Source organism: Aureococcus anophagefferens (assembly GCF_000186865.1).
Source record: "Aureococcus anophagefferens unplaced genomic scaffold AURANscaffold_23, whole genome shotgun sequence".
NCBI lineage: Eukaryota > Pelagophyceae > Pelagomonadales > Pelagomonadaceae > Aureococcus > Aureococcus anophagefferens.
In genome coordinates, this window is record NW_008705583.1 from 448,345 (window position 1) to 474,058 (window position 25,714).

Genomic DNA, 25,714 nt, shown 5'->3' on the forward strand with positions numbered 1-25,714 from the left:
AGACCTCGGTCGTGCTCGGCGCGCCGTCGCACGCCACGGAGAGCACGGTCCCGTTGCCCGGGCACGCGAAGCTCACGTTTCCCGCGAAGCCGCAGGGGCACGACAGGTTCGCGCGCGCGGGCGGTCCCGGCCCGAGGAGGTCGCCGCCGCCGCCGACCGCGAGGGCCACGCGCGCGGACCGCGCCGCGGGCGCGGCGCCGAGCGCGCGGCGGCGGCGGCGGCCCGCGCCGCCGTCGGCCCGGCTCAGGCGGAGGCGCGCCACGCGCCCCAGCAGCGCGCCCCCGGACGCCGCGTGCGGGTCCTCGCCGTAGTCCGCGAGCGACACGTCCGTCGCGGCCCCGAGGTCGTCCGGGAGCTCGACCGTCGCGCCGTCCGCGCCGGGCGCCGCGACGGCGCGGGGGCCGGCGGTCGCGTTGGGGCTCAGGCGCTGCGCCGAGGTCCGGAGGTTCGGCGACGTGATCGACTGCGCGTATTCGCCGGCGACGGCCCCGCGGAGCTGGGCCGCGAGGATGCCGTCGACCGCGGACCCGAGCGCCGCCGCTGCGGACGCGTTCGACGACCCGTTGCTCCGCGCGAAGAGGGGGCTCTCGAGCAGGCTCGACAGCGTGTCGCCGAGGCCCGCGGCCGCGACGGCCGTGATGCCGACGCCCGTCGACGAGGCCGCGAGGCCGAGCGCCGAGTCCAGCGCCGCGGCCGCCGCCGAGAGGGCGAGCCCAGAGCCGTTGGACGCGACGGACGTCAGCGCCGACGCCATCTGTTCGACGAGCGACGCGTCGGCGTCGACGCCGCGCGCGACGCGCCCGACGGCGTCGACGAGCGTCGACGTGAGCGCCGCGTCGCCGCGCGCGGCCGCCGCCGCCGCGACGGCCGTCTGGCAGACCTGCTCCGAGTCGCCGAGCGCGAACGCCGTGTCGAGGAGGCCCGCCGTCACGTTCGCCAGGGCGTCCCCCGCGAGCCGCGTCGCCGCGACGGCCACGGACGCCGCCGCCTCCGTCGCGCCGCCCAGCGCGTCGGACGCGGCGACGACGAGCGACACGTTCGGCGCGCCCGCGGGGAGGACGACCCCGCCGAGCGATCCCTCGAGCGTCGGCCCCCGCAGCGTCGTCTCCGTGCCGTTCGTCCGCGTCTTGAACGCGTAGCGCAGCGGCGGGTCCTCGGTGACCCAGCCGCGCGTCGACAGCGCGAACTGCGTCTCGAGCGCGTAGCCCCGCGCCGGCGACGCGACGAGCGCGCCGGAGGCCGGCGGCCGGGCGACGTAGAAGCTCACGGACGCCGCGCCGACGGCCGTGCCGCCCTGGAGCGTCGCCTCGAGCCGCAACGCGTAGGTCGCGCCCGCGACGAGCGCGCCCGAGGCCAGCACGAGGTCGTGCTCGCGGCTTCCGGCCGGACCCGACATCGCGGCGTCGGTCCGCGCCCAGGCGGCGAGCGGCGCGTCGCCCTCGAGCGTGCCTCGGTCCAGCACCCACGTCGTGTCGAACGCGCGGGACCTGTGTGGAAACCAACCACTGGTTTGGGTGGTCCTGACCAAACTTCAGAACTCTCTATCTCGGTCAAATCGAAGTCGATTCGGCTGATTTTTGGACGAATCGATTGCTCTTGTCGAGTTCTCGAAGCCCAGTCGAAGAGCTTGTGTCAAAACATTCGAATACGCTCACATTGAAGTCGGGTTGAAGATTTGGTTTCCACACAGCGCGCGACGCGGCGACGTCGCGGCCGAGGCTCGACGGCGACGCGGCGCCGTAGAGGACGACCCTCGTCGACGCGGCGACGCGCGCGGCGACGGCGGCGTCGATGTCGACCGCCGGCGGGTCGTCGTCGATGAGCTCGTAGGCCACGGACGCGGACGCGCTCCGGCCGTCCGTCGAGGTCGCGGTGACCGAAATCACGAACCCGCCGCCGCCGAGGTCCGCGCCTCGGAACGACGCCGCGTCCGCCGCGGCCCCGGCCCGCACGACGGCGTCGCAGGCCGGGTCGTCGCAGCTCCAGGCGAAGGCGAGCCCCGCGGCCGAGCCCGTGTCTTCGTCGTAGGACTCGGCCGCGCTCAGGGCCACAAAACCGGCCAGAGGGAGCACGCGGTCGCCGCCGGCGATCGCCGCGACGACGGCGCCGCGTCCGACCGCGAGGGCCACGGTCGACGTCACGTTCGTTCCGGCCGAGGCGTCGACGGCCGTCGCCGCGAGCGCGTAGTCCGTCGCGGCCTCCAGCGCGTACGCGGGGAGCTTGAAGTAGCGCTGGTCGTTGGACGCGGAGGTCCGGTCCGTGGCGACGAGGCGACCGTCGTCGAGCACTCGGCTGAGGAGCCACCGGGTCGTCACGGCGCGGCCGGCCATCGGCCGCCCGTCGCAGGAGGTCGCGATCGCGTTCGCTCGGACGGAGAGCGCCGCCTGTCGCGTCATCGAGACGAGCGTCCCTCCCACGATCTCGAGATTCGGAGGCGTGTCCGTGCGGACGTGCACGCGGAACGCCGCCGACGGCGCGCTCGTGCCCTCGAGGAAATTCGCGAGGACGAGCGTTATCTCGAGGCTGCCGAGGCCGCCGTCGACCATGACGACGAGATCCTCGGACGACACCACGAACGAGGGGTTCCCCGCGCCCGCGTTCGCCGCGTCGACCACCGCGGCCAACGTCGCGCGCGTCGCGGCCGTCGCGTTGCTGGCGTTCGCGACCCAGTCGTCTCGGAAGATGGCCGTCGCGCGCCACGCGTACGTGAACGGGCGACCGCCGCTGCCCGTCGACTGCGACGTCCCGACCGCGAAGCCTTCGCGCACCGCGGCCGTCGTCGGGCCGTCGAGCAGCGCGACGGGCACGAGCGGCGGGTCGGGGGGCGACGCCGCCGCCGCCGACGCGTTCGCCGGTCGGTCGCAGTCGCAGCGCTCGACACCGGGGTCGCAGGCGCGCCGCAGGCGCGCCGGACCGCAGCGTGACGTTCGACCGGACCGCAGGCGAGAGCTCGAGGGCCTCGGAGACGCGCGCGGTCACGGATCGAGCGTCGGACCAGGAGCAGTTCGCCGCCGCGGCGCCCGCAAAGTCCAGGAGCGAGGCGCAGCCGAAGAGCGCGCCCGTGGCCTCGGAGGCCTGGTCCGTGGGCGCGTCGAAGGCGACGACGACCTCCGCGCCCGTCGACGAAAACGCCGCGCGCGCCACGGCCGGGGCCGCCGGCACCGCGCCGCGCGCGCGGAGCGCGGCGCAGGGCGTCGCCGTCGGCGCCGCGCTCGGAGCAGCCGTCGTCGGCGCCGCGCTCGGCGCCGGCACGGGGACCGCGCTCGGGCCCCCGGCCCGCGGCGTCGGCGCCGGCGTCGGCGCGGTCGTCGGTTTCGGCGACGGCATGGCCGAGGGCGGCAAGCTCGACGGTGAAGCCGTCGGCGTTCGCGATGGCGATGATTGTGGCGTAAGAGAAGGAGCCGTGCTTGGTTTTGGCTCGGGCGCGGCGCTCGGCGATGGCTCGGGCGCAACGCTCGGCGATGGCTCCGGAGCCGCGCTCGGCGAAGGCACGGGCGCGGCGCTCGGCGATGGCTCGGGCGCAAAGCTAGGCGCGGATGACGGCCTTTCCGTCGGTCGCGGCGTCGGCGCGAACACGGGAGCAGCGCTCGGGTCGCCTGGAATCGGCGTCGGCCAGGGCGTAGGCATCGGCGTCGGTGCCGGCGTCGGTTTCGGCGACGGAATGACCGAGGGCGCGGGCGCGGGCAAGCTCGACGGTGACGCCGTCGGCGTTCGCGATGGCGATGATTGTGGCGTATGAGAAGGAGCAGCGCTCGGCGATGGCACGGGCGCGGCGCTCGGCGATGGCTCCGGAGCGGAGCTCGGCGATGGCTCGGGCGCGGCGCTCGGCATTGGCTCCGGAGCGGAGCTCGGTATTGGCTCGGGCGCGGCGCTCGGCATTGGCTCCGGAGCAGCGCTCGGCGAAGGCTCGGGCGCGGCGCTCGGCATTGGCTCCGGAGCCGCGCTCGGCGATGGCTCAGGCGCGGCGCTCGGCGATGGCTCGGGCGCAAAGCTAGGCGCGGACGACGGCGTCTCCGTCGGTTTTGGCGTCGGCGCGAACACGGGAGCAGCGCTCGGATCTCCAGGAATCGGCGTCGGCCAGGGCGTAGGCATCGGCGTCGGTGCCGGCGTCGGTTTGGGCGATGGTATAGCTGAGGGCGCGGGCGCGGGCAAGCTCGACGGTGAAGCCGTCGGAGTTCGCGACGGCGATGATTGTGGCGTATGAGAAGGAGCAGCGCTCGGCGATGGCACGGGCGCAGCGCTCGGCGATGGCTCCGGAACGGCGCTCGGTATTGGCTCCGGAGCCGCACTCGGCATTGGCTCCGGAGCCGCGCTCGGCGATGGCTCGGGCGCGGCGCTCGGCATTGGCTCCGGAGCCGCGCTCGGCGATGGCACGGGCGCGGCGCTCGGCATTGGCTCCGGAGCGGAGCTCGGCGATGGCACGGGCGCGGCGCTTGGCATTGGCTCCGGAGCGGAGCTCGGCGATGGCTCGGGCGCGGCGCTCGGCATTGGCGCCGGAGCCGTGGTCGGCGATGGCTCGGGCGCAAAGCTAGGCGCGGACGACGGCGTCTCCGTCGGCTTTGGCGTCGGCGCGAACACGGGAGCAGCGCTCGGATCTCCAGGAATCGGCGTCGGCCAGGGCGTAGGCATCGGCGTCGGTGCCGGCGTCGGTTTGGGCGACGGAATGACCGAGGGCGCAGGCGTGGGCAAAGCGCTCGGTATTGGCTCCGGAGCCGCGCTCGGTGATGGCACGGGCGCGGCGCTCGGCGATGGCTCCGGGACGGCGCTCGGCATTGGCTCCGGAGCCGCGCTCGGCGATGGCGTCGGAGCCGCGCTCGGCGATGGCACGGGCGCGGCGCTTGGCGACGGTACCGGTAGAAGCGTCGGCGATGGCTCGGGCGCGGCGCTCGGCGATGGTGCCGGTAGAAGCGTCGGCGATGGCTCTGGTGCGGCGCTCGGCGATGGCACGGGTGCGGCGCTTGGCGACGGTACCGGTAGAAGCGTCGGCGATGGCTCGGGCGCGGCGCTCGGCATTGGCTCCGGAACCGCGCTCGGCGATGGCTCGGGCGCAAAGCTTGGCGACGGTACCGGTAAGCTGGTGGGCGAAGCGAACGGCACGGCGCTCGGAGTCGGCGAGGGAGCCGTCGAAGGGGACGTCGAGGGCGTCGAGCTCGGAGCCGTCGAAGGGGACGTCGAAGGAGCGCTCGACGGAGACTCCTGACACCAATTGTCGTCCGGAAAGTCGAAATGGAGGCTCCAGGCGTTTTCGCCGCATGACGATGAATTTTTGACTCTGACGAAGAGCTGGTTGCCGTACTCGAGTAGTTGGTCGTACTGGTAATAATAATCGCCCACGGAGACGGCGGACGACGCCGAGTTCGAGAACACGAACTCGTACGTGCCGGGCGCCTTCCCCGAACACGAACAGTCCCCGTCGGGCTCGTAGTAGTAGTACTGGAAATTTGAGCCGCACGAACCTTCAACGCACTGCGCGCCGTAGGATGCGTAGCACGCAGCGTACGCGACCTCTTGCATCGAAGCGTCGGGAAACTCGGAGAACGCGTGACCGAGGGAGTTCTGCGTCGTGCACGGGGTCAAAGTAGGGGCGGCGGACATTGACGGCGCGGCAGATGGCGCGGCAGATGGCGCGGCAGATGGGACCGGTAAAGGAAGCGACGACGGAGCCGCGGAAATTGATGGCGCGGCAGATGGAGCGGGAGATGGCGCGGGAGATGGGACCGGTGAAGGAAGCGACGACGGAGCCGCCGAAGAGGACGGCATCGAAGTCGGCGCGTACGGCGCCTGGCACAAATTGTCGTCCGGAAAGTCGAAATGGAGGCTCCAGTCGTTCTCGCCGTTTGTTTTCGATGAATTTCTGACTCTGACGAAGAGCTGGTTGCCGGGCTCGATTAATTGGTCGTCATGCGAGTAGGGATCGCCGACGGAGATGGCGGACGAAGCCGAGTTCGAGAACACGAACTCGTACGTGCCGGGCGCCTTCGACCACGAACAGTGCCCGTCGGGCTGGTAGTAGTAGTACTGGAACGCGCTGGAGGAGCCGCACGAACCTTCAACGCACTGCGCGCCGTAGGAGGCGTAGCACGCGGCGTACGCGTATTCTTGGAACGGGGTGCCGGGGGACGTGCCGAACGCCTCACCGAGGGAGTTCTGCGCCGTGCACGGGCTCGAAGAAGGGGCGGCGGACATTGACGGCGCGGGAGACGGCGCGACAGACGGCGCGGGAGATGGCCTCGACGACGATGGGACCGGTGAAGGAGAAGACGACGAAGCAGTCGGCATCGAAGTCGGCGCGTGCGTCGCCTGGCACAGATTGTCGTCCGGAAAGTCGTAATGGAGGCTCCAGGCGTTGTTGCCGCATCCCGATGCGTACTTCTTTCTGACGAAGAGCTGGTTGCCGTATTCTATTAAATTGTTGTCCTCATCAAGGTAGTCGACGCCGATGGAGATGTCGGACGTCGCCGAGTTCGAGAACACGAACTCGTACGTGCCGGACGTCTTATGGCACGCGCAGTCCCCGTCGGGCTCGTAGTAGTAGTACTGAAACTGGTTCGGCGGGTTGCCGCACGAACCTTCGACGCACTGCGCGCCGTAGGAGGCGTAGCACGCGGCGTACGCGTAGTCGCGGAACGTGGCGCCGGGGGACGTGGCGAACGCCTCGCCGAGGGAGTTGTCGCACACCGCGTCCAGGCGCCGGTCTGCATGCGCCGGCGCCGCAGGCTGGGCTGCGGCGTCGTCGCCGCGCGCACCGAACGTCGCGCGAGCCTCCCGCGGCCGCGCTGCGACACCGATGGCAGGCACCGGGCTGCCGCTGCGCGCACGCGCGTCGCGGCGCAAGGAGACGAGCAGGAGCCCGACGAACCGCATCGCCGTGCGGTTCGAGCGGACCGCGCCGCCACGTAATTTGCGGTTGAATTGCCTCTGCTTGGCAGCCCATTGCGCGGCGCTCCGGGAACCGATCCGTGCCGAGAACTCAAATGCAGTTGTTGACTTCAATGTTACACGACATGTACGCGCGAGACTCGCGCTCGCTTGCTCTGCGCCCGGCGCGGGACTCAGAGCTCCTTGCGCGCGAGCGTCGCGAGCGCGGCGAGGGGCGCCTTGCGCGAGAAGAGCCACTCGCACGCGGGCAGGCCGCAGAGGAGGCCGAGGACCTGGCCCGCGAAGTACGCCGGGAACGACTTGGGCGAGATGGACGCGAAGGTGTCGGTGAAGGAGCGGCCGATGGTCACCGCCGGGTTCGCGAAGGACGTCGAGCTCGTGAACCAGTAGCCCGCGGTGATGTAGAGCCCGACGAGCATGGGCACGTCCTTCTTCGCGCGGATGCCGCCGAAGATGGTCATCAGCAGGCCGAAGGTCGCGACGAACTCGGAGAACAACTCGCCGTCGCTGTCGCGGTCCTTGCCGTCGAAGACGCCGTTGCGGCGCATGAACATGGCGTGCGCGACGAACGCCCCGAAGACGGCGCCGAAGACCTGCGCCGGCACGAAGAGCGCGAAGGCCGCGCCGCCGAGCTCGCGCTTGAGCCAGAAGCAGCAGGACACGACGGGGTTGAAGTGCGCGCCGCTGATGGGGCCGAGCGTCGTGATGAGCACGTAGAGGATGCCCCACGTCGCGAGCGTGTTGCCCAAGAGCGCGACGCCGTCGTCCGGCGACAGGTTGTCGCCCATCATGCCGCTGCCGATGATCGTGCACACGAGGAAGGCCGTGCCGAGGAACTCGGCAAAGACCTGGCGCTCGAGGCTCGCGGCGGGCTCCGCGACCTCGTCGGCGGCCGTGGCGATGGTCTCGCACTTGCCGTCGATCATGACGCACTCGCCGTCGACGCAGCGCCGCCCGGATTCGGGGTCCGTGAGCTGCGTCTGCTGCTGCTGTTCGTCGGACGCCATTCGCACAGTTGTTGCGGCGCGTCGCTGCTGCAAAGAGGCTTGACGAGATGCGAGGGCGCGAACCTTCGCAGACGGTCGAAAGGGCAAACGTGCCTCGCCGATGTCGCGATGCCTCCGTCAATGTCGACTACTTGCAGTGACCTTGCCGTCACAACGCGGCCAGTCCTGAGTCCCAGGACGCTCGTCCCAACAACCCTCTCGCTCGCGCCGGTATAACAAACGCTGCGGGTCTCTTCTTACGCACGCCTCACGCCTCGGCCTTCTCCTCCTCCGCCGCGGCGGCGATCGCCGCGCACTGCTTCGACAGGCCGACGATCGCGTCCTTGATCTTCTTGCGCTCCGTGACGGGCTCGGGAAACGGCACGCGCAGGACGCCCTTGGAGCCCGTCGCCTCGTCCTCGATGCGCACGTCCATGCCGAAGCGGTCCAGGCGCTTCATCTCCGCGGATTTCACGGGCGCGGCGCCCACCAGCACCTCGACGTACTGCTTGAGCGACGACGCGTGGTCGTCGTTCATGTGGGCCATGACCGGCGCCGCGAAGGCGAGGCAGGGATCCACGGACGCCTCCATGTACTCGTCCACCGTGACGCCGCCCGCGCGCGCGAAGCCGCCGACGAACGACACGTCGAGGATCTCGTCCATGCGGTACATCTTGAAGTCGCCGAAGTTCGCCCAGAACGCGCCCGGGTGCGACGCCAGGTAGGTCTGGCGCGCCGCCGCGTCCTCGTCCTTGTCCTTGATGACGTTGACCTCGCCCGTGAAGACCGCGCGCGCGTCCGCGGCGCCCTCGAACGCCGACTCGGTCACCGTGAGCGAGCACCGCGCGTCCTTGACGAGGTTCTTCGTGTGGCCGCTCATGGACGCGAAGCAGAAGATGGGGCGGCCCGACTCTTCCTCGATGGCGAAGCCGACCATGGACCCGCTCGGGAAGCCGCCCGTGGGGCCGTCGCCCGCCTGGAGCGTCGACATGCACGCGAACCCGGCCGGCTGCGCGGCGATGGACCGGATCTCCTCGGCCCAGGTGAGGCGCGGGCAGCCCTCCTGGTGCTCGCGGATGGCCTGCTGGCGCGCCGCCGTCTCCGGGTCGACCTCGGGCATGCCCTTGACCTGGTGGCCCGGCCGGCGCTGCGGGTTCTTCTTCTCGTCCTCCTCCTCGAATTTCGTGCCCGTCACGTCCGTCGCCGCGGATCTCAGCACGGTTCGGGCGGGGCGGTGCGGCAGCTGGAAGGCGGCGCCGGCGCCGAGCATGAGCGCGAGCAAGAGGCGCGCCATCGTGGTCGGGGGCTGTCGGAGAGCTCGTGCCAGCTCTGCGGCACGCTGCTCGCTTGTGTCAATTTTGGCTTGGGCGGCGCCTTTGCCTTTGTCTTGTTGCCGTCGATTCCGCCGCGGAATACGCGCCGGGCCGCGCGGACACGCTGCCATAGACAGCACCAAAGCCTCGGGAACGAGCAAAACAGATGAACAGCAAAACGACGGCGATCTGCGCGGCCTGCGGCGCAGCCGCGTCGTCCGCCGTCGCCGTCGTGGCCCTGCGCATGGCGCGCGCGGCGCGGCGCGACGCGGCGCTCGCCGAGGCGGGCTTGTTGGAGGCCCAGGAGGCGGCGTCGGTCGCGGCGGGGTCGCGGCGCGCGCGGCGGCGCCGCACGGACAGCCGCGAGGCGCCGGCCGAGGCCGACGGCCGCTCGCGGCAGCCGCCGGCGCCGAGCCTGGGCCTGCTGGGCATCGGCAAGCTCGTCTTCGTCGCGCGCGCGAGCGCCCAGCTGATCCTCGCGGGCTACCTCGTCGACGAGCTCGCGCACCGGGGCCTGCCGCGCGGCGTCTACCGCCAGCGCGCGCGCGACTTCTGCCGCGCGGCGGCGCGGAGCGTCAAGGTCACGGGCGCGACGACCTTGGTGGTCGCGGCGGCGGCGTCCTTCAAGATCACGCTCCGCGCCCTCAAGGCGCTGCGGACGCGGGACCTGCCGAAGAGCTCGCTGGAGCAGTCGTTCGCCGCCGCGGCCGAGGACATCGGCGCGGAGCTCCACGCGTGGGGCAACAAGATGCAGAACTGCGACCTCATGACCCACTCCGAGGGCGAGGTCGGCTGGCTCCTCCGCGAGCCCGGCGCGCGCCGCATCGTCGACCAGACCGCGGAGTTCCACCGGAAGCTCCGGGAGCTCGGCGACCGCCGCGGCGGCGCCAAGGTCCGGCGGAAGCTGCTCCTCGACGTCTTCGGCTCGCCCAAGGTCTCGGCCGCGCGACGCGGCGTCGAAGGATTTTTTTTTCCTTCTACGGTTGAACTCCCGCGGCATAGGTCGCGGGCCGATCCAAGGGCTGGGACGCCGTCTGCGTGCTGCTGGTCCCGGGCCTCTGGACGAAGTGGTACCCGCTCTACTGGGTCCACCTGCGGGCGGCGCTCGACGCCTGCGCCATCGACTACGTCTTCAGCAAGAGCGACACGGACCTGTCGCTGGAGGAGAACACGAAGGTCGTCCACGGGGCGGGAAACGGGCGCGACTTCCCATCTCGGCCGTTTTCCACTCGTTTCGGCTGATTTTTGCACGAGCGATGATCCCTCGGAGCGCGAAGCGTGGATGCGGGAACGAACGCGCGCGGCACACCCACGTTGAAGCGACGTTGAATCGCCCGTTTCCCGGCTCAGGTCATCCAGCGCGAGCTCCGGAAGATCCTCGAGGACACGGACCGGTCCGTCCTCGTCTACTCCCACTCCAAGGGGTGCCTGGACGTGGCCGACGCGGTCTACGAGCTGTCGCCCGCGGAGAAGCAGCGCGTCTGCGGCTTCGTGTCGACGCAGGGGCCCTTCGGCGGCGCGATCTTGGGCAACGACGTGCTGAAGACGCGCGTCGTCAAGGGCGCGCTGATCCTGCTCTTCGAGGTGCTCCTGGGCGGCGCGGGGCGCGTCGCCGTCAAGGACATGGCCTACGACGTGCGCCGGGCCTACTACGCGGCCAAGCCCGAGCGGTGGTGGGTCCACCCGGGCCTCCGCGACCCGGGCGAGGCGGGCTTCCGGTGCGACGACCCGGGCGCCAAGGACTGGGTGCCGACGGTGTGCCTCTGCTCCGCGGCGACGCACCAGCCCAAGGCGCTCATGGCGCCCATCGTCGAGTACTACCGCTACCGCTACGGCGCGGACGGCGCGATCGACGGCCTCTGCTCGCGCCTCGACACGGCGCTGCCGGGCGCGCCCTGCGTCTTCCTGAGCGACATGGACCACTTCGGCCCGGCGTGGACGGGCTTCCCGGCGCTCGACCGCTACGACTCCGTGGACCTGTTCTTCGTGCTCTCGGCGATGGCGTTCCACCGGGGCACGACGGCCGCGCGCATGGCGAAGAAGCTCAAGCTGCGGCCGCCGCGGACCGGGAGCCTCGGCGACGACGACGACGCCCACCTCGCGGACTGCTCCGAGGGCTTCCAGACCGCCGCGGAGGACTCCCCGACGAAGCTCACGCGCGTCATGAGCCGCGTGACGTCCTGGGGCATCTTCGCGTAACCATTAGAGCCGCGCTCTCTCACGGCCGGAGGTCGGCGCCGTCGGGGCCGACGACACCCTTCTGGATCAGGAAACAGCCGTAGGGCCGCCGCTCGAGGCACTGGACGACCGCGAACGCCTTCCGCGCCTCCTCGTAGAACGCGAAGCGCTCCACCGGCTGCCAATCGGCGTCGCAATAGGTGCCGACCGCGGCCCGGGCGTCGTCGTGCACCTCCTTCCCGAGCGCCGGCAGCTCGTTGCCCGGCGACGGCGACATGTGCTTGAGCGGATCGTCGACGAACAGGTCGACCGGAAGTACGGACGCGATGGCGCCGAGCGCCGTCGGGCAATCGACGCCCGCCAGCGTGATCAGGTCGCCGGTGGTGGTCTTGGACGCGCACTCGACGGCGGGGAAGTTGCAGTCGACCACCGCGATGACGTCGCCGTGGCCCGCGCTGCGGAGCGTGAATAGGAGCTCGGCCGACAGGATGGGGTCGAGCCCCTTCAGAAGCCCGGCGCGCACCGTCAACGGCCGCGCCGGCGGCCGCGACGGCGCGAACGCCTGCGCCGCGGCGACCAAAATACAGAAGCGCGCCACCATATTCTGAAGCAGCACTCAGACATCAACACCAGCTCTCGACGCGATGTGTGCCGCCCTCGCGGAGCCGCCGCTGCCCTTCCTGTGCATCAACGTCGAGAGCTCGCGCGAGCGGCTGCAGTGGCAGCGCGAGCAGAGCGCGACCTTCGGCGTGTCCGTCGTGCCCGTCGCCGCCGTCGTCCCCGGCAGCGACGCCTACGCCGCCGGCGAGCGCCGCTTCGGCCACCTCTGGATGCGCGGCGAGAACGAGTGGCGCGGCCCGGCGGCGAACGCCATCGTGCTGTCCTGGCTCGGCGCCCTGCGGCGGGCGGCGAAGCGCAAGGAGGCCTGGGTGCTCGTGGGCGAGGACGACGCCGTCTTCGCGCCCGACTTTCGGCCGCGGCTCGCCGCGCTCCGGGACCGCCTGCCGGCGGGGGCGCTCGGCGTCTTCCTGCACGCCCTGGGCGTGCCCGAGGCGCTGGCGCCCTACAGCGAGCACAGCCACATGACCTTCCCGCCGCCGCCGGGCGGCTGGGGCCGCGGCGCTCTCTTCGACGACTGGCCCTGCTACGAGACCGCGCGCGACCAGCGCGTCATGTCCGGCGACCCGGCGATCTGCCTCATGACGCCCCGCGGCGCGGGCCACCTCGCCGAGCTCATGGAGCGCGAGGTCGCGACGCACCCCTGGAACCCCTTCGACCAGGTCGTCCCGTACCTCGCGACGGGCGGGCGTTTGCTCCTCGCGGGCGACCCGGGCCTCGTCTGGGAGCTCGCGCGCCAGGACCCGCAGCGCGCCGGCGCCGCGTCGAACCGCGAGGCCCTCGACGGCAAGGCCGCCTTCGTCGCCGAGCGGCGCGGCGAGCCCGCGGCGAAGCCCGTCAAGCGCAAGTTCAAGATCGGCGCGAAGAGGGCGTAAGACGGGTCGCCTTAGGAAAAGTCCTCGAAGGGCGCGGCGTCGCCCGTGAAGCAGGGCACGACGCCGTCGTGCCAGGTCCGCGCCGGGTCCGCGCGCCGCGGCCGCGGCCGCCGCGTGCCGGGCGGCGGCTCGGACCTCCGGAGCGCGCCCACGTCGAGCCCCGCGAAGTAGGCGTGGTCCAGGGCGTCGGCCTTGGTCGTGCGGTCCGCCGCCGGCGCCAGGCATTTGTGGACGAAGTCGCCGTGGTGGTAGTCGCCGTCGCGGAAGCTCTTTTGGATCTTGTTGCGGAATTTGCCCGCGGCCGCGTCGCGGATGGACGCCTCCGTCTCCGCCGGCGGGTGCGCGAAGGGCGAGTAGCCGTGCGACGCCTCGAAGGCGACGACGCCCAACGCCCACCAGTCGACGCCGTGGTCGTAGCCCCGCTGGGGCGGGAGCAGCTCCGGCGCGAGGAACTCCGCCGTGCCGCACAAGGTCTTCAGCCGCAGGCCCGTCCCGTAGGGCAGCGTCGCCGCCAGGCCAAAGTCTCCCAAAACCGCGAGGCCCGCGTCGTCCACGAAGACGTTCTCCGGCTTCAGGTCGCGGTGGACGACGTCGCGGTCGTGGCAGTGGCAGAGCGCGAGCGCGACGCACGCGACCGCGAGGCGCGCGGCGTCGTGGTCCAGCGCCCCCCGCTCCATGAAGGCGTCCATGAGGTCGTGCTCGCAGAGCGCCGTGAGGAAATAGACGAAATTCGCGTCCTGGAACGTGGCGTGGAGCGCGAGGCAGAAGGGGTCGCCGGCGACGAGTCGAAGCGCGTCGCGCTCGCGCGCGAGCGCGGGCGCCGCGTCGCGCCGCAGCGCCTCCGCCTTCGCCACGGCCTTCAACGCGTAGGTCTTGCCCGTGGCCCGGTCGGAGGCGACGGTCACCGTCGAGAACGCGCCGCGCCCGAGGCGCCGGCCCGGCGAGAGGCGATCGAGGCCCGGGACGTCGCGGCCGAAGACGTCGCGCGTCTCCGCGACGACGAGGATCTCGTCGTCGTCCTCCGTCGTTAGGCTTCTTCGCGGCGGCGTCCGCGGCTCGTCGCGCCGCGCCAGCAGCTCGTCCGGGTCCTCCTCGCGCCCGCAGAAGAGCTGCGGGGGCGACGGCAGCGCGAGCTCGGGGCCCATGACGCCGCGCGCGAGCGCCGTCGCGGCGTCGGTCACCGGCCAGCGCTCCTCGTCGCCGTCGGGCCGGTCCGGGGACAGGTGGGCGAAGCGCTTCGGCCGGCCGTCGTCCTCGACCTCGAACATGACGTAGTCGCCGTCGCCGGACCGCACGGACGCGTCGTCGTCGTCGTCGCCGCCGCCGCCGCGGCCGTCGAGGACGCCCCGCGGGAACGCCAACTTGGCGAGCGCGCCGTCGACGACCTGGGCGGCGTCCGCGGCCGCCCGGGAGAAGGCCAGCGCCGCCGCCGCCGTCGCCGCGGCCGCGTGCGCGGCCGCGTGCGCCGCCGTGAGCGCGTCGCCGCGCGCGCCCACGAGAAACCCCTCGTCGGGCCGCCAGGCCTCCCGGTCGACCTCGGCGCCCTCCGAGCAGCGAAGGAGGGACGTGAGGCCGCCGCCGGACCGCACGCAGGCGTCCTGGACGTCGCCGCCGCAGTCGCGGGCCTCGCCAAATTTCAGCGCGAGCGCGTCCGGGTCCGCGTCGACGAGATCGGCCAAGAGCGTCGACGCGGCCAGATCGTTGAGCGTCGCGCGCACGCGGTCGAGCTCGCCCGCGGCGCCGCGGTACCGCGCCCGCGCCGCGTGCAACCCGTCGGCCAGGTCCTCGGCGCTGCCCGCGAGCGCGTCGCGCGCGTCGGACTGCTTCGAGGGCTTCAAGGCCCGCGCCGCGCGCGCGCCCGCGGCGAGGGCCGCGCGCCACTCCGACGCCTCGGCGTCCGTCGCCGCCTTGAGGCCGACGCGCGCGCCGCCGCGCAACACGATCACGAGCGACGCGGCGGCGGCGCCGACGACGACCCTCGCGGCGCGCTCGAGGTCGAGCTCGTCGCTCGCGCTCTCGCTCCGCGGCGCGAGGTCCCCCGGCAGGGGCGCCGCGGCGAGGCCGCCGCAGCGCGTCAGGAGCACGCGCCGCGTCGGCCGCCGCCGCGCGACGATGGCGTAGACCTCGAAGCCCCGCGCGGACGCGCCGGGCGCGTAGGAACCTATAGGATTTCGCCGTCGTCTCGGAACGGGGCGCGAACGCGGGACGCGGGACTGCCACTGTCGAGCTCGCCGCCGCGCTCCACGGCGAGCCGCCCCGCGAAGCGCGTCGCCGCGTCCGCCTTGAGCAGGGCCGGGTGGCGGTCCGCGGCCTTCTCGCGGTCGCGGCGCTTCGGGCGCGCGACGGACAGCGCCGCGTGCCTCGGCCGCACGGGGACGACGAGCTTGGCGAAGCGCGCGCGCCCGAGCACGCGGAACCGCGCCAGCACGTCGCCGACCCGCTCGTCGTCGTCCACGAAGTCCAGCGCGTCGAGCGAGTCGCCGCGGCGCGCCGTCCACAGGGACCCGTAGGCGCCCGACCGGTCGTCGCCGACGAACGCCGCGGCCGCGGCGCGCGCGAGCTCGCGCGCCGTCGTCGACTCGTCGTAGGCCTGCGTCGTCGACGACCCGTCCAGCGCGTAGACCCGCGCGAGGAGCGCGGCGCCCGTCGCCTCGACCGTTGAGCCCGTCCACCGGAGCCGGTAGCGCAGCGCCTCCGACGACTCGCGCCACGCCGCCTGGGCGCTCTGCTCGTGCGCCGACTCGACGCCCGCGCTCCAGCACTCGTCGCAGAGCCGCGTCCCGTCGCCGCCCTTGCGCCGCGAGCAGGGCCCGCAGACGCAGGAGCCGCACTTGCGGCAGTGGTGCCGCCGGCGCGTGAGCGTGAACGGCACCTCGCAGAGCTGGCAGCTCGGCGTGTCCTCGTCGGGCACCCAGAACGCCTTTTCTTCGGAGCTGGTCATCGCGGAATGTGTCCGAGGACGCGAGGCGTCCAAGGAAGCTAGCCGAGGAGTCCGGCGGCCGCCATCTCGAGGAAGCTGCCCGAGAAGGCCGACGAAGAGGCCGGTGAAGCACTTCAGTTACCGCGAAAGAGCTGCCCGGCAAACATGGTGGAGTCCCACCCCGCGTTACGAAGCCCGACGATGGGTTCGAGGTAACGAGGGTGGCGCAGCCATGGGCCACCGCGCGAGCCTGCCCGTCGCCGACAAGCAGGAGAAGGGCGCCGCGGCCGCGGTCGAGGCGCCCGTTGTCAGCGACGCCCCGAGCGCGACGGTTTCGGCGCCCTCCCCGGAAGCGGTCGAGGCTTCGGGCGACGTCTCGCCGCGCACGGCCGCCGCCTGCCGCTGGCGGGCGAAGCGCACGTCGCTCGTCAACGGCGCCGCGCGGCGCGCGAGCGCCGCGGCGAACGACTACGAGGACGATTTCGAGGCCGACGACGGCGACGACGACTACGCCGACGAGGACTTCGAGGTCTTCGAGGGCGACGACGACGGCGGCGGCGTGTCGCGGCCCTTCGCCTGCGCGACGTCCGACGGCGCGAGCGCGCCCGAGTTCCGGCGCCGCGCGTCGCTCGACAACCGAAAGTACAGGAGCCGCTGGAACAAGGCGCGCGCGTTGAAGGGCGCCGCCGCGGCGCTCGTCGACGTCGCCGACGACGCCGCCGACGCGCGGGACCGCGCCGCGGCGATCAAGGCCGGGAAAGCGCCCAAGGCCGTCGCGTTCCGGGACCACGTGCAGGTGCGGCTCTTCGAGCGCGCGGACGACAAGCTCGCGTTCCTGCTCTACTACACGGAGGACGACATCGACGCCATGTACCGGGACACGTGCGCGGAGACGCAGCGCGGGGACCCCATCGGCGGCTACGACACCGAGGACCGGCCCGAGGAGGCGGACTCGACGGACGACGCGGACGACGACGGCAGCGACAGCGACGACAGCGACGCGCCGCCGCGGATCGCCGGCGCCGACGCCGGCGGCGCGGCGCGCCCCGAGCCCGCGCCGCCCCACAAGGCCGCCGACTCCTTCCGGGGCGCCGGCTCGCCGACCATTAGTACCCGGACGTAGCGCGCGCGGACGTCGTCGACCGCGAGTCGGCCGCGGGGCGCCTAGAGCTTCTGGAGGAGGAAGTCCTCGACCTGCGCCTCCTACGAAAACGCACGCGTCGCGAACGAAAACCCGCGGACGAACGACGCACCAGGTCCGGCTGCGTGAAGAACTCGCAGACGAACTGCTGGAGGTTCGACGGCGTCTCGTCGAGCACTGCGGGGGGCGCGCGTCGCCAGACGGCGGTCGGACGGGACGCGGCGCGGCGCACGTCTCGACATGAGCAGCCGGATCGACCCGCGCAGCTCCGGGTGCTCCCGGATGTAGGTCTCGTTGTCGATGCGCAGCTTGATCTGCGCGACGAGTTTTCGTAACGAGCGCGGGGATTTGTTTGCGCACCTTGGCGTCGGCCAGCGCGGCCTGGTGCTCCTCGGCGAGCATGGTTCACAGTCCGACCGACTCGCTCCGCGGCCGACGACGAACGATGGGACGATCGACCGTCCAGCGCCTCGTTTGGGGCAGCCCGGTGCCCGGCGCCGTGAGCCTCAACAAGTCCTCACGAGGCTGGAATTGCCTTTGGAACATATAGCAAGCTAAAGCTCTTATGGACCGCGCGCAAGCTCTTTTTGAAATGGCTGCAGACGCGCGGTAGCGCTTGTAGACACGCGCTCCAGCCGCTCATCGGACGACGATGATGGACACCGACGACTTCGACGTCGCGCAGCTCGTGCGCTTCGCCTCGGGCCAGCTCCAGGCGCAGCACGGCGTCGACGGCGAGCTGCGCAAGCTCCGCGACTCCATCACCGCCGCGACGCTCGACGCCGCCGTCGCCGCGGGCGCGCTGTGGCTGCTCGTCGCCGCGCGCGCGAGCGAGCCCGCGCGCCTCTGCGCGGCGCGGTTCCTCGAGCTCTGCGAGGGCGGCGCGGGCGGCGACGCGCCCGCGGCCGTGCGCCCGCGCGCGGCGCGCGCCGCGCGGGCCTGGCTCGAGCGCGAGACCGTGCGGCGCGTGCTCTTCTGGGACTGTGGCGCCTTCGCGGTGGAGCGCCTCGACGGGTCGCGCGCGCTCTACCGCGACGCGTACCTCGAGGCGCCCGACGCCGAGAGCCCGCTGCCCTGGGCGCCGCGGAGCATGGTCGCGCTCTTCGACGGCGCCTTCGACGCCGGCGCGTCGGCGCTGGTGTTTGGATTGCGGTCCGGCGGCGCGCTGCCCCTGTGCCTCGAGCGCAACTTCGGCGCGCGCGTCGAGGTCGTCGTCGGCGACGAGCGCGCCGCGCGCGCGGCGGACGCGTTCTCGGGCTGGCGCGGCGCCACGCGCGTCGGCGCCGTCGGCGAGGCGACCTACGACGCGGTCTTCGTCGACGACGACGGGGCCGACGTCGCGGCGCTCCTGCGCCGCGTCGCGCCGGGCGGCGTCTTCGTCGTCGGCGCGGCCGCGGCCGACGCGCCGGCGCTCGCCCGGCGCTGCCGCGACGCCGGCGCGGCGCACGTCGACGACATGCGCGAGGACCCCTACGACGCCGAGGCGCTCGGCGCGCGCGCGCTCGTCGTCGCGCGCGTCGGCGCCGCGCCGTCGAAGAAGCGGGGCCGCGGCGACGACGAGGACTGCCCGCTCTTCATGGCGGCGGCGCCCGCGGGCGGCGTCGCGTCCCACGCGGGCCTCGCGGCGCTCGCCGCCATCATCGACGACGACGGCGACGCGTCGCCGCGGAAGCGGCGCGGGGACCCGGAGGGGCCGCGCGCGGCGAAGAAGAAGCGCGCGACGCTCGGCGAGGCCCAGGTGAGCCTCGCGCTGCTGTAGACCTAATTTACCCGTCGTCGGCGAAGACGCAGTCGCCGTGGTGGCGGGCCAGGCGGAGCGCGAGGCCCGCGGCCGCGGCGCGCTCGCGCAGGTCGCCGTCGCAGTCGGCGAAGACGAAGACGAGGCCGCCCGGGGCGAGGGCCGCCCGGACGCGGCGCAGCACGTCGGTCCGCGTGTCGCCGGCGAGCTCCTTCTTGAGGACGGACGCGAAGAGGACGACGTCCGCGCGCGCGCCGCCGAGGACGTCCGCCACATTCCAGTCGCGCTCGAGGCGGAGCGTCGGCCGCTTCGCGAGGAGCTGCGGATAGAGCACGCCGAGCTCGAACTGGACGAAGGACTCGATGGAGAACGCGTCGCTGTCGAAGCCGTAGTAGCGCGCGGGCTCGAGGTAGTCCTGCGCGCGGGCGTGGCGGGCGCGGAAGCGGAAACAGACGCCGGCGCCGCGCGACGAAGAAGAGGCCGTTCCGTCCGGAGCCGCAGCCGGCGTCGAGGACCGTCGCGTCGCGGGGCAGCGACCCGTTCCAGTCGGGCCGGAGGTCGCGGCCGTAGTACAAAACGTCCGCGACGCGGCGCGGCTTGTGCGGCGGCGTCGAGACCTACCAAGCATGACGGTGACGATTTCTCATTGTTTCCCACCCAAAATCTCTCGAAGATCGTCGCTGCCACAGGACGCTGGTGGAGACCTCCTCGGGCTTGAGGTGGTCGTGGGCCTGGCGCGAGTACTGGTAGCGGTGGAAGAAGGCCAGAGATTCCCAGGGCAGCGCCTACCGCGTGCTCCGGTGACGAAAGCTCTCGAACATCGTCGCGGCCGCGGGACGCCGGGCAGCGCGGGCGTCACGGACGCCGCGAGCGCCTGGAGCCTCGCGACGACGTCGGCGCCGAGCTGCGTCCGCAGCGCGTACTCGCTCCCCGGGATGCCGAAGTGGTGCTCCCGGCTCCCGGACTCGAGGCTCGACCCGGACACGCCCGCGCGCTCCAGGAGCGCGACGACGTCACCGGGCGACGCGTAGGCCAGCGGCGGATTGGCGGCGGTCGCGTTCCAGAACGACACGAAGCGCGTGCCCTCCGCCGCGGCGGCGGGTGCCCGAAACTCCTTCCTCGACTCCGCCAGCGACGCGAACCAGACCAGGCATGCGAGAGACCGCCGCGAAGGCATCAATTGCAAGCGAGCAGCCCCATCATCGTCGACTCGGATTTTTCGGTGTTTGAGCCAATGGTTCAAACTTCAACGTAGTGAGCGTCGGATCCAGGCGCCATGGACACGCTGCGTGTGGCCATGGCGGCTCCGGAGTGAGTTAAGACGGACCTCTTGTGTATACATTACCAAGCCGCGTGCACGTCCAGCCCCGGCCCCGCGGCCTGGTCGCCCGTGACGAACTCGACGATGAGCGCCGTGAACTCCTCGGCCGCGGCGACGTCCCGCAGGTAGCACGGGTGCGGCGCGTTCGCGAAGACGACGAGCTGCGAGTTGGCGAACTGGGTCCCGAACTTGCTCCGGTCGCTCGCGAGCCGCGAGTCCTCGGAGCCGTAGATGCCGAGCACGGGCGTCGTCGTCGGCGCCGCGCTGCCGATCATGCCCGCCGCCGTCGCGTAGCCCGCGACCTCGTAGGATCCCGGGTCGAGCACGAAGGGGAGCGCGTAGGAGCCGCCCATCGACGCCGCGACGACGGCGAACTTCGTCGGCAGGTCGAGCGCGGCGGCGACGGCGGCGAGGAAGCCGGCCTTGCCGCCGCCGGCGATGGTCTTCGACGACGCGCCGTAGCCGGGCAGGTTCAGCGCGATCGCGCGCGCGCCGCGCGCCGCGAGCGCGTCGAGGACGCCGACGGACTGCCACGTCCGCGCGGAGAAGGCCGCGCCGTGGCAGAAGACGACGACGCGGTCCGCGTCGGCGGGGCCCGCGGCGAGGTACTCGACGGTCTCGCCGCCGACGCTCACGGACGACGCCGCCACGCGCCCGCGGTCCTCGTAGGCGGCGGCGACGGCCGCCTCGAGGTCCGCCTTGCCGCTCATGCCCCGCGCGCGCGACCGCGACCCCACCGCGAGCGAGAACAGGCACAGGGCGAAGCGCATGGACGATGACGTGGTGTTCCCGGTGAAGGCGGCCTGGAGCGCGTCGGTGCTCGGCCCAGCTCGTCTAAGCTCTTGCCTCAGGCCTGTTGGCCAAAGCTTCCCCGCAGTTGAAGCCCGAAAGTGAAGCGTAACTCCAGGGCTGGAGCGAGCCGAACGCCACGACCCCCGGCGGTCGCACGAAGTCTTTCAAGTACTAGAATACTTGAAGGTGCAAGTCTGGGCGACCGATTGGTGAAGTTTTGCCCGGATTGGTGAAGCTCTCGGCCTGTTTGGTTGAATTTTACAAGGCTCGTCGCCCTTGTCAACCGCTGCCACCACCGCTTTGCTTGCAGTCCCGAAAGCCAGCGTCGACGCCCCACATAAGGCGCGCGCGGCGGCGGCCCCGCGCGGCAGCGCGGCGGGCAGCCTCGCGGGGTCCGCGACCGCAGCAGCGCGCGCCGGGCAGCCCTGGGCTCCAAGAGGAAGGCAGCCCCGCCATGGGGGCGGCCATGTCGGCGAAGGCGCCCCAGAACCGGCAGACGGGCGGCGCCTACACGGACGGCGACAGCAAGGCCTACCGCGAGGCCTTCACGGAGGAGGTCTGCGACGCGCTCTACCTCAAGGCGCCGCGCCTCGTGAAGCGGCTGCAGCGCGTGCCGACGCGCGACGTGCGCCTCGCGGGCCGCGCGTGCAAGTACAGCGCGGTGCTCATGCGCGGCGTCTACCCCTGGGACCCGACGAAGCCCTGCCAGGACAGCTTCTTCGTCAACGAGTCCATGGTCGTCGACGGGCTGGCGAGCCACTGGTTCGCGGTCATGGACGGCCACGGGCCCGACGGCGACGGCTGCGCGCACTTCATCCGCGACAATTTGGAGAAGGTCGCGCGGAAGCTGCACAAGAAGCACCCGGACTGGTCCTGGGCCGACGTGCTCTCCAACTCCTACGAGACGGTCAACGCCATGCTCCACCGGTCGGACCGCGTGTCGTCCGTCGACTCCGGTTCCACGCTCGTGTCCGTCTGCATCCGCCGCGACGTCTGCTACTGCGCCAACGTCGGCGACTCGCGGGCCATCATCGGGACGCTGGACCGGTCCACGGGCAGGTGCGTCGCGAAGCCCCTGTCGTCGGACCAGACGCCCTACCGCAAGGACGAGCGCGAGCGGTTACGGGAGTGCGGCGCGCGCGTGCTGACCATCGACCAGCTCCAGGGCCGCGCGCCGCTCACCGACGACTACATCTGCGCCCTGGGCGACGAGATCGACGAGGGCGGCGACCCGCCGCGCGTCTTCCTCATGGACGACGACGTGCCGGGCACGGCGTTCTCGCCCGCGCGGCATTCGACCGCCGGTTCGGGCGGTCCCGACCACACTTGAGAATGCTCGAGCTCGGTCATATCGACGTCGATTCAGCTGATTTTTGGACGCATCGATGGCTCTCGTCGAGTTCTCGAAGCACGGCCGAAGAGCTCGCGTCGAAACGGTCGCATACGCGCACATTGAAGTCGGGTGGAAGAGTTGAATGCCACGCAGGTTCTCGCGGTCCATCGGCGACTACACCGCGGAGACCGTGGGCTGCATCGCGACGCCGGAGATCTCGGAGACGGCCGTGGGCGAGGACGACGTCGTCGTCGTCATCGCGTCCGACGGCGTCTGGGAGTTCCTGACGAACCAGGTCGTCCTGGACATGTGCCTCGAGACGGACGACCCGTTCGTCGCCTGCAACCGCATCGTCGCCAAGGCGGCCTACGAGTGGGTCACGCGCGAGCAGCGCACGGACGACATCTCCTGCATCGTCGTCTACCTCAACGACCGCGACGGCAAGCCCCTGGAGGCGACGCCCGCGGCGGCGAAGCGGCGGCTCAGCGTGCCCGTGGAGCGGGAGGAGCCGGACAGCGACGCGACCTTCGGGACGCCGGACCAGCCGGGCCGCGTCTGCGCCGAGGCGCCGGCGGAGAACGACGTCGAGCCCGTGAGCGACCCCCAGGCGCCGCGGCGGCCGTCGCGGCGGACCAAGGGCACGCGCCGCGGGTCCCTCGTGCCGCCCGCGAGCGGCAAGCTCCTCGTGCCGACCCTCGCGCCCGTCGAATCCCGCCGCGCCTCGAAGGAGGCCATGGACGCCGGCGACTACGACCCGCTCAAGTCCCCCGCGTCGACGCCGCGCGAGCCCTGAACCCCCGGCCTCGGACGCTAACTAGGCGGTTACTCGAGGTTGTTCTTGAAGAGGCAGTTGCCATGGCAGAAGTTTGGGGCGGCTGCACGACGTCTCGGCGCCGCCGATCGCGTGCGCCTTTCCGCCCGCGCCTCGGCCCGGCGGCGATCCATGGCGTCGCCGCGGTCCGCCGAGGACCGCTGGCAGGAGGTGCGCCTCATCGGCCGCGGCGCGCAGGGCTCGGTCCACCTCGCGCGTTTCGCGGCGTCCCGCCGCGCCGGGGCTGCCCCCGGACATTTTTTTGCACCCCCGTAGGTGCGGCGCGTCAGCGGCGAGTCGGCGGGCCAGCTCTGCGTGGCGAAGAAGGTGCCGACGGACACCCTGAACCAGCGGGACCGCGAGGCCGCGCACCGCGAGTGCGCGCTGCTCCGGACGCTCGAGCACCCGCACATCGTCAACTTCGTCGAGTCCTGGGAGAGCGAGCGCGACGACGGCCAGTCGCGGACCATGCACCTCATCATGGAGTGGTGCGAGCAGGGCGATTTGGCCTACCACATCAACGAGAAGAAGGCCGCCGGCGAGCGCTTCGCCGCGGCGCACGTCTGGCGGTGGTTTCACGAGATGGCGTCCGCGCTCGAGTACATGCACCGGCGGCGCGTGCTCCACCGCGACCTCAAGTCGACGAACGTCTTCGTGGACGGCAAGTTCCACGTCAAGCTCGGCGACCTGGGCATCGCCAAGATCCTCGAGTCGACGCTCGCGCACGCGTCGACGGTCGTCGGCACGCCCAACTACCTGAGCCCCGAGCTCTGCGAGAACAAGCCCTACTCCTATTCCTCGGACGTCTGGGCCCTGGGCTGCGTGCTCTACGAGCTCTGCGCGCTGAAGCGGCCCTTCGACGCGTCGAACCTGTTCGGCATCGTCTACTCCGTCGTCAAGGGCGACGTCGACCTCGACGCGGTGTCGCCGGACGCCTCGGACCCGCTGCGCAAGCTCGTGACGCGGTTGCTGACCAAGGACGCGGACGTGCGGCCGACGGTGACGGCGATCCTGGCGGACGAGCCCCGGCTGCGGGCGCTCGCGGCGAACGACGGCGCGTCGGACGACTTCAACGACGCGACGACGTGCAGCGTCTTGAACGACGACGACGACGTCGACGACTACGACGACGACTTCGAGAGCGAGGGCGACGCGACGCCGTCCTTCGCCCACAAGAAGACGTTGGCGGACGAGCGCGACGACCCGTCGCCGTCGCGCGCGGCGCCGCTCAACTCCGCGTCGCCGCCGTCGGGCGGCCGCTACGCGGGCATGGACGGGCCGCCCTGCGTCGTGCCCCTGACGGGCGGCGTCCTCAGCCCGCGCGACGCCGCCGCGCGGAAGCGCGCGTCGCCGACGGACCGCGCGGCGCCGGCGCCGCGCGCGTCGCCCGTGTCGTCGCTCAAGCCGCGCGTCGCGCCCATCGTCGAGGCGCCGCGGCCCGCGCCGTCGCCCAAGGAGGCGCCGCCCGTCGTCCTGCTCGACGCGCCGCCGCCCGTCTTCGCGCCGCCGCCGCCCCGGGGCCGCGCGCGGAAGCCCCCGACGGTCGCCGAGGCGCCGCGCGCGGCGCGGCCGACGGTCGCGTCCGCCGCGGCGTCGAAGCGCGGCGCCGCGCCGGTCGCGCAGCCGCGGGGCGTCGCGCCCCCGATCCAGCGCGCCGCGGCCGCGCGGAAGCCGCGGCCCGCGGCGCCGCAAAAGCCCAAGCCCGAGAGCCCGCTCGCGAAATTCCGCGCGCGCGAGCAGGAGAGCCTCCTGGGCCGGGCGCCGCGGGGCCGGGCGCCGCCGCCGCCGCCCGTCGGCGGCACGCCGCCCCAGGCCAAGCCGCGGCCCGCGGAAGTTCGACGGACGCGGTCGACGCCGACGTTCTCCGCCGCGCCGCGCGCCGCCGCGCCGCGGGGCCGGCCGCGGGGCGTGCCGCCGCTCGTCCTCGCCGTCCCCGGCGACGGCGACGGCGACGACGCGGGCGACGACCCGCCGCCGCCGCCCGGCCCGCCGCCGCCGACGCCGCCGCCCGCGGCCCGCGGGCCGCCGCGCCGCGTCGAGACGGCGCGGACCGCGGCGCTCCGGTGCCGCCTCGGCGACGCGCCCTACGAGCAGGTCTACGCGCTCTGCCGGTCGGCCCACGAGCGGTGCGCGTCCGTGAAGAAGGCCGACTTCTTCGACATCGTCGCCCGGGACCAGTACGGCGCGTGCCTCGAGGTCGAGCAGGTCGTCTTCGCGGACCTGACGCGGGGGTCCTAAAATCGCAGCAAAAGCTAGGCGTGCTTTATGGCGACGTCCGTGCGGCCGTAGACGCGCGCGCCCATCTTCAGGAGCAGGTCGTCTTTCAAGTTGAAAAAAAAGTTTGCGGACCTGACGCGGGGATCCTAGCCTTTGATCGTGTCCGCGAGTTCGACGGGCTGCTTGCATCAGCGGCGGCCGCGGGACCGGCCGCTCCATGCTTCGACATCCGCCGCGGAGAGCCAAGGAATCTCATCATCCTCGTACTCGGGCTCTTCGGGCTTCACGTACGGCTTGTCGATGATCTCGCGGAGGTCGACCTTCTCGATTGTCACCGTCATCACCTCGCCGTCACTGCCTTGGTCCTGATACTCGTATAATTTCCCAGTGTCCGGAGGATCCGAGAACTTGTCGACCGTGGCATTCTCTTTGAACACGTCGTCCGTGCGCCACATCGTGCCCCACGGAGAGAGCGCGTCGAGCGCCAGCTTGGAATTCTGCACCACCTTGGCCTTCGTGGAGTACGTTCCGATGACGATCCGTTCGCTCTGCCGGTAACGTCCCACGATGCTATACCTGAGGAGATTGCATC

General features: G+C 72.3%; 6 protein-coding genes across 6 annotated transcripts; 2 read left to right on the top strand and 4 right to left on the bottom strand.

The window, feature by feature from the left end:
* Positions 1–7,052: 7,052 nt before the first annotated feature.
* Positions 7,053–7,805, bottom strand: AURANDRAFT_31025 (hypothetical protein; the record flags this gene model as incomplete). The annotated part of the gene is made up of 1 exon (XM_009041751.1): positions 7,053–7,805. One exon carries the CDS (start codon positions 7,803–7,805, stop codon positions 7,053–7,055), a length of 753 nt encoding a protein of 250 aa, XP_009039999.1.
* Positions 7,806–8,196: 391 nt separating this feature from the next.
* Positions 8,197–8,943, bottom strand: AURANDRAFT_4415 (hypothetical protein; the record flags this gene model as incomplete). Its single annotated transcript, XM_009041653.1, has 1 exon — positions 8,197–8,943. A coding segment is annotated over one exon (747 nt), but the record flags the coding sequence as incomplete, so codon positions are not given.
* A 2,453-nt stretch (positions 8,944–11,396) lies between these two features.
* AURANDRAFT_30986 (hypothetical protein) lies at positions 11,397–11,957 on the bottom strand (the record flags this gene model as incomplete). Its single annotated transcript, XM_009041750.1, has 1 exon — positions 11,397–11,957. The coding sequence occupies one exon, from the start codon at positions 11,955–11,957 to the stop codon at positions 11,397–11,399; it is 561 nt and encodes a 186-aa protein (XP_009039998.1).
* Positions 11,958–13,193: 1,236 nt separating this feature from the next.
* On the bottom strand, positions 13,194–13,787 carry AURANDRAFT_5155 (hypothetical protein; the record flags this gene model as incomplete). The annotated part of the gene is made up of 1 exon (XM_009041655.1): positions 13,194–13,787. A coding segment is annotated over one exon (594 nt), but the record flags the coding sequence as incomplete, so codon positions are not given.
* A 7,608-nt stretch (positions 13,788–21,395) lies between these two features.
* AURANDRAFT_3072 (hypothetical protein) lies at positions 21,396–22,533 on the top strand (the record flags this gene model as incomplete). Its single annotated transcript, XM_009041651.1, has 2 exons — positions 21,396–22,036; positions 22,248–22,533. Coding segments are annotated over 2 exons (927 nt in total), but the record flags the coding sequence as incomplete, so codon positions are not given.
* A 648-nt stretch (positions 22,534–23,181) lies between these two features.
* Positions 23,182–23,925, top strand: AURANDRAFT_31130 (hypothetical protein; the record flags this gene model as incomplete). The annotated part of the gene is made up of 1 exon (XM_009041697.1): positions 23,182–23,925. A coding segment is annotated over one exon (744 nt), but the record flags the coding sequence as incomplete, so codon positions are not given.
* Positions 23,926–25,714: the final 1,789 nt, after the last annotated feature.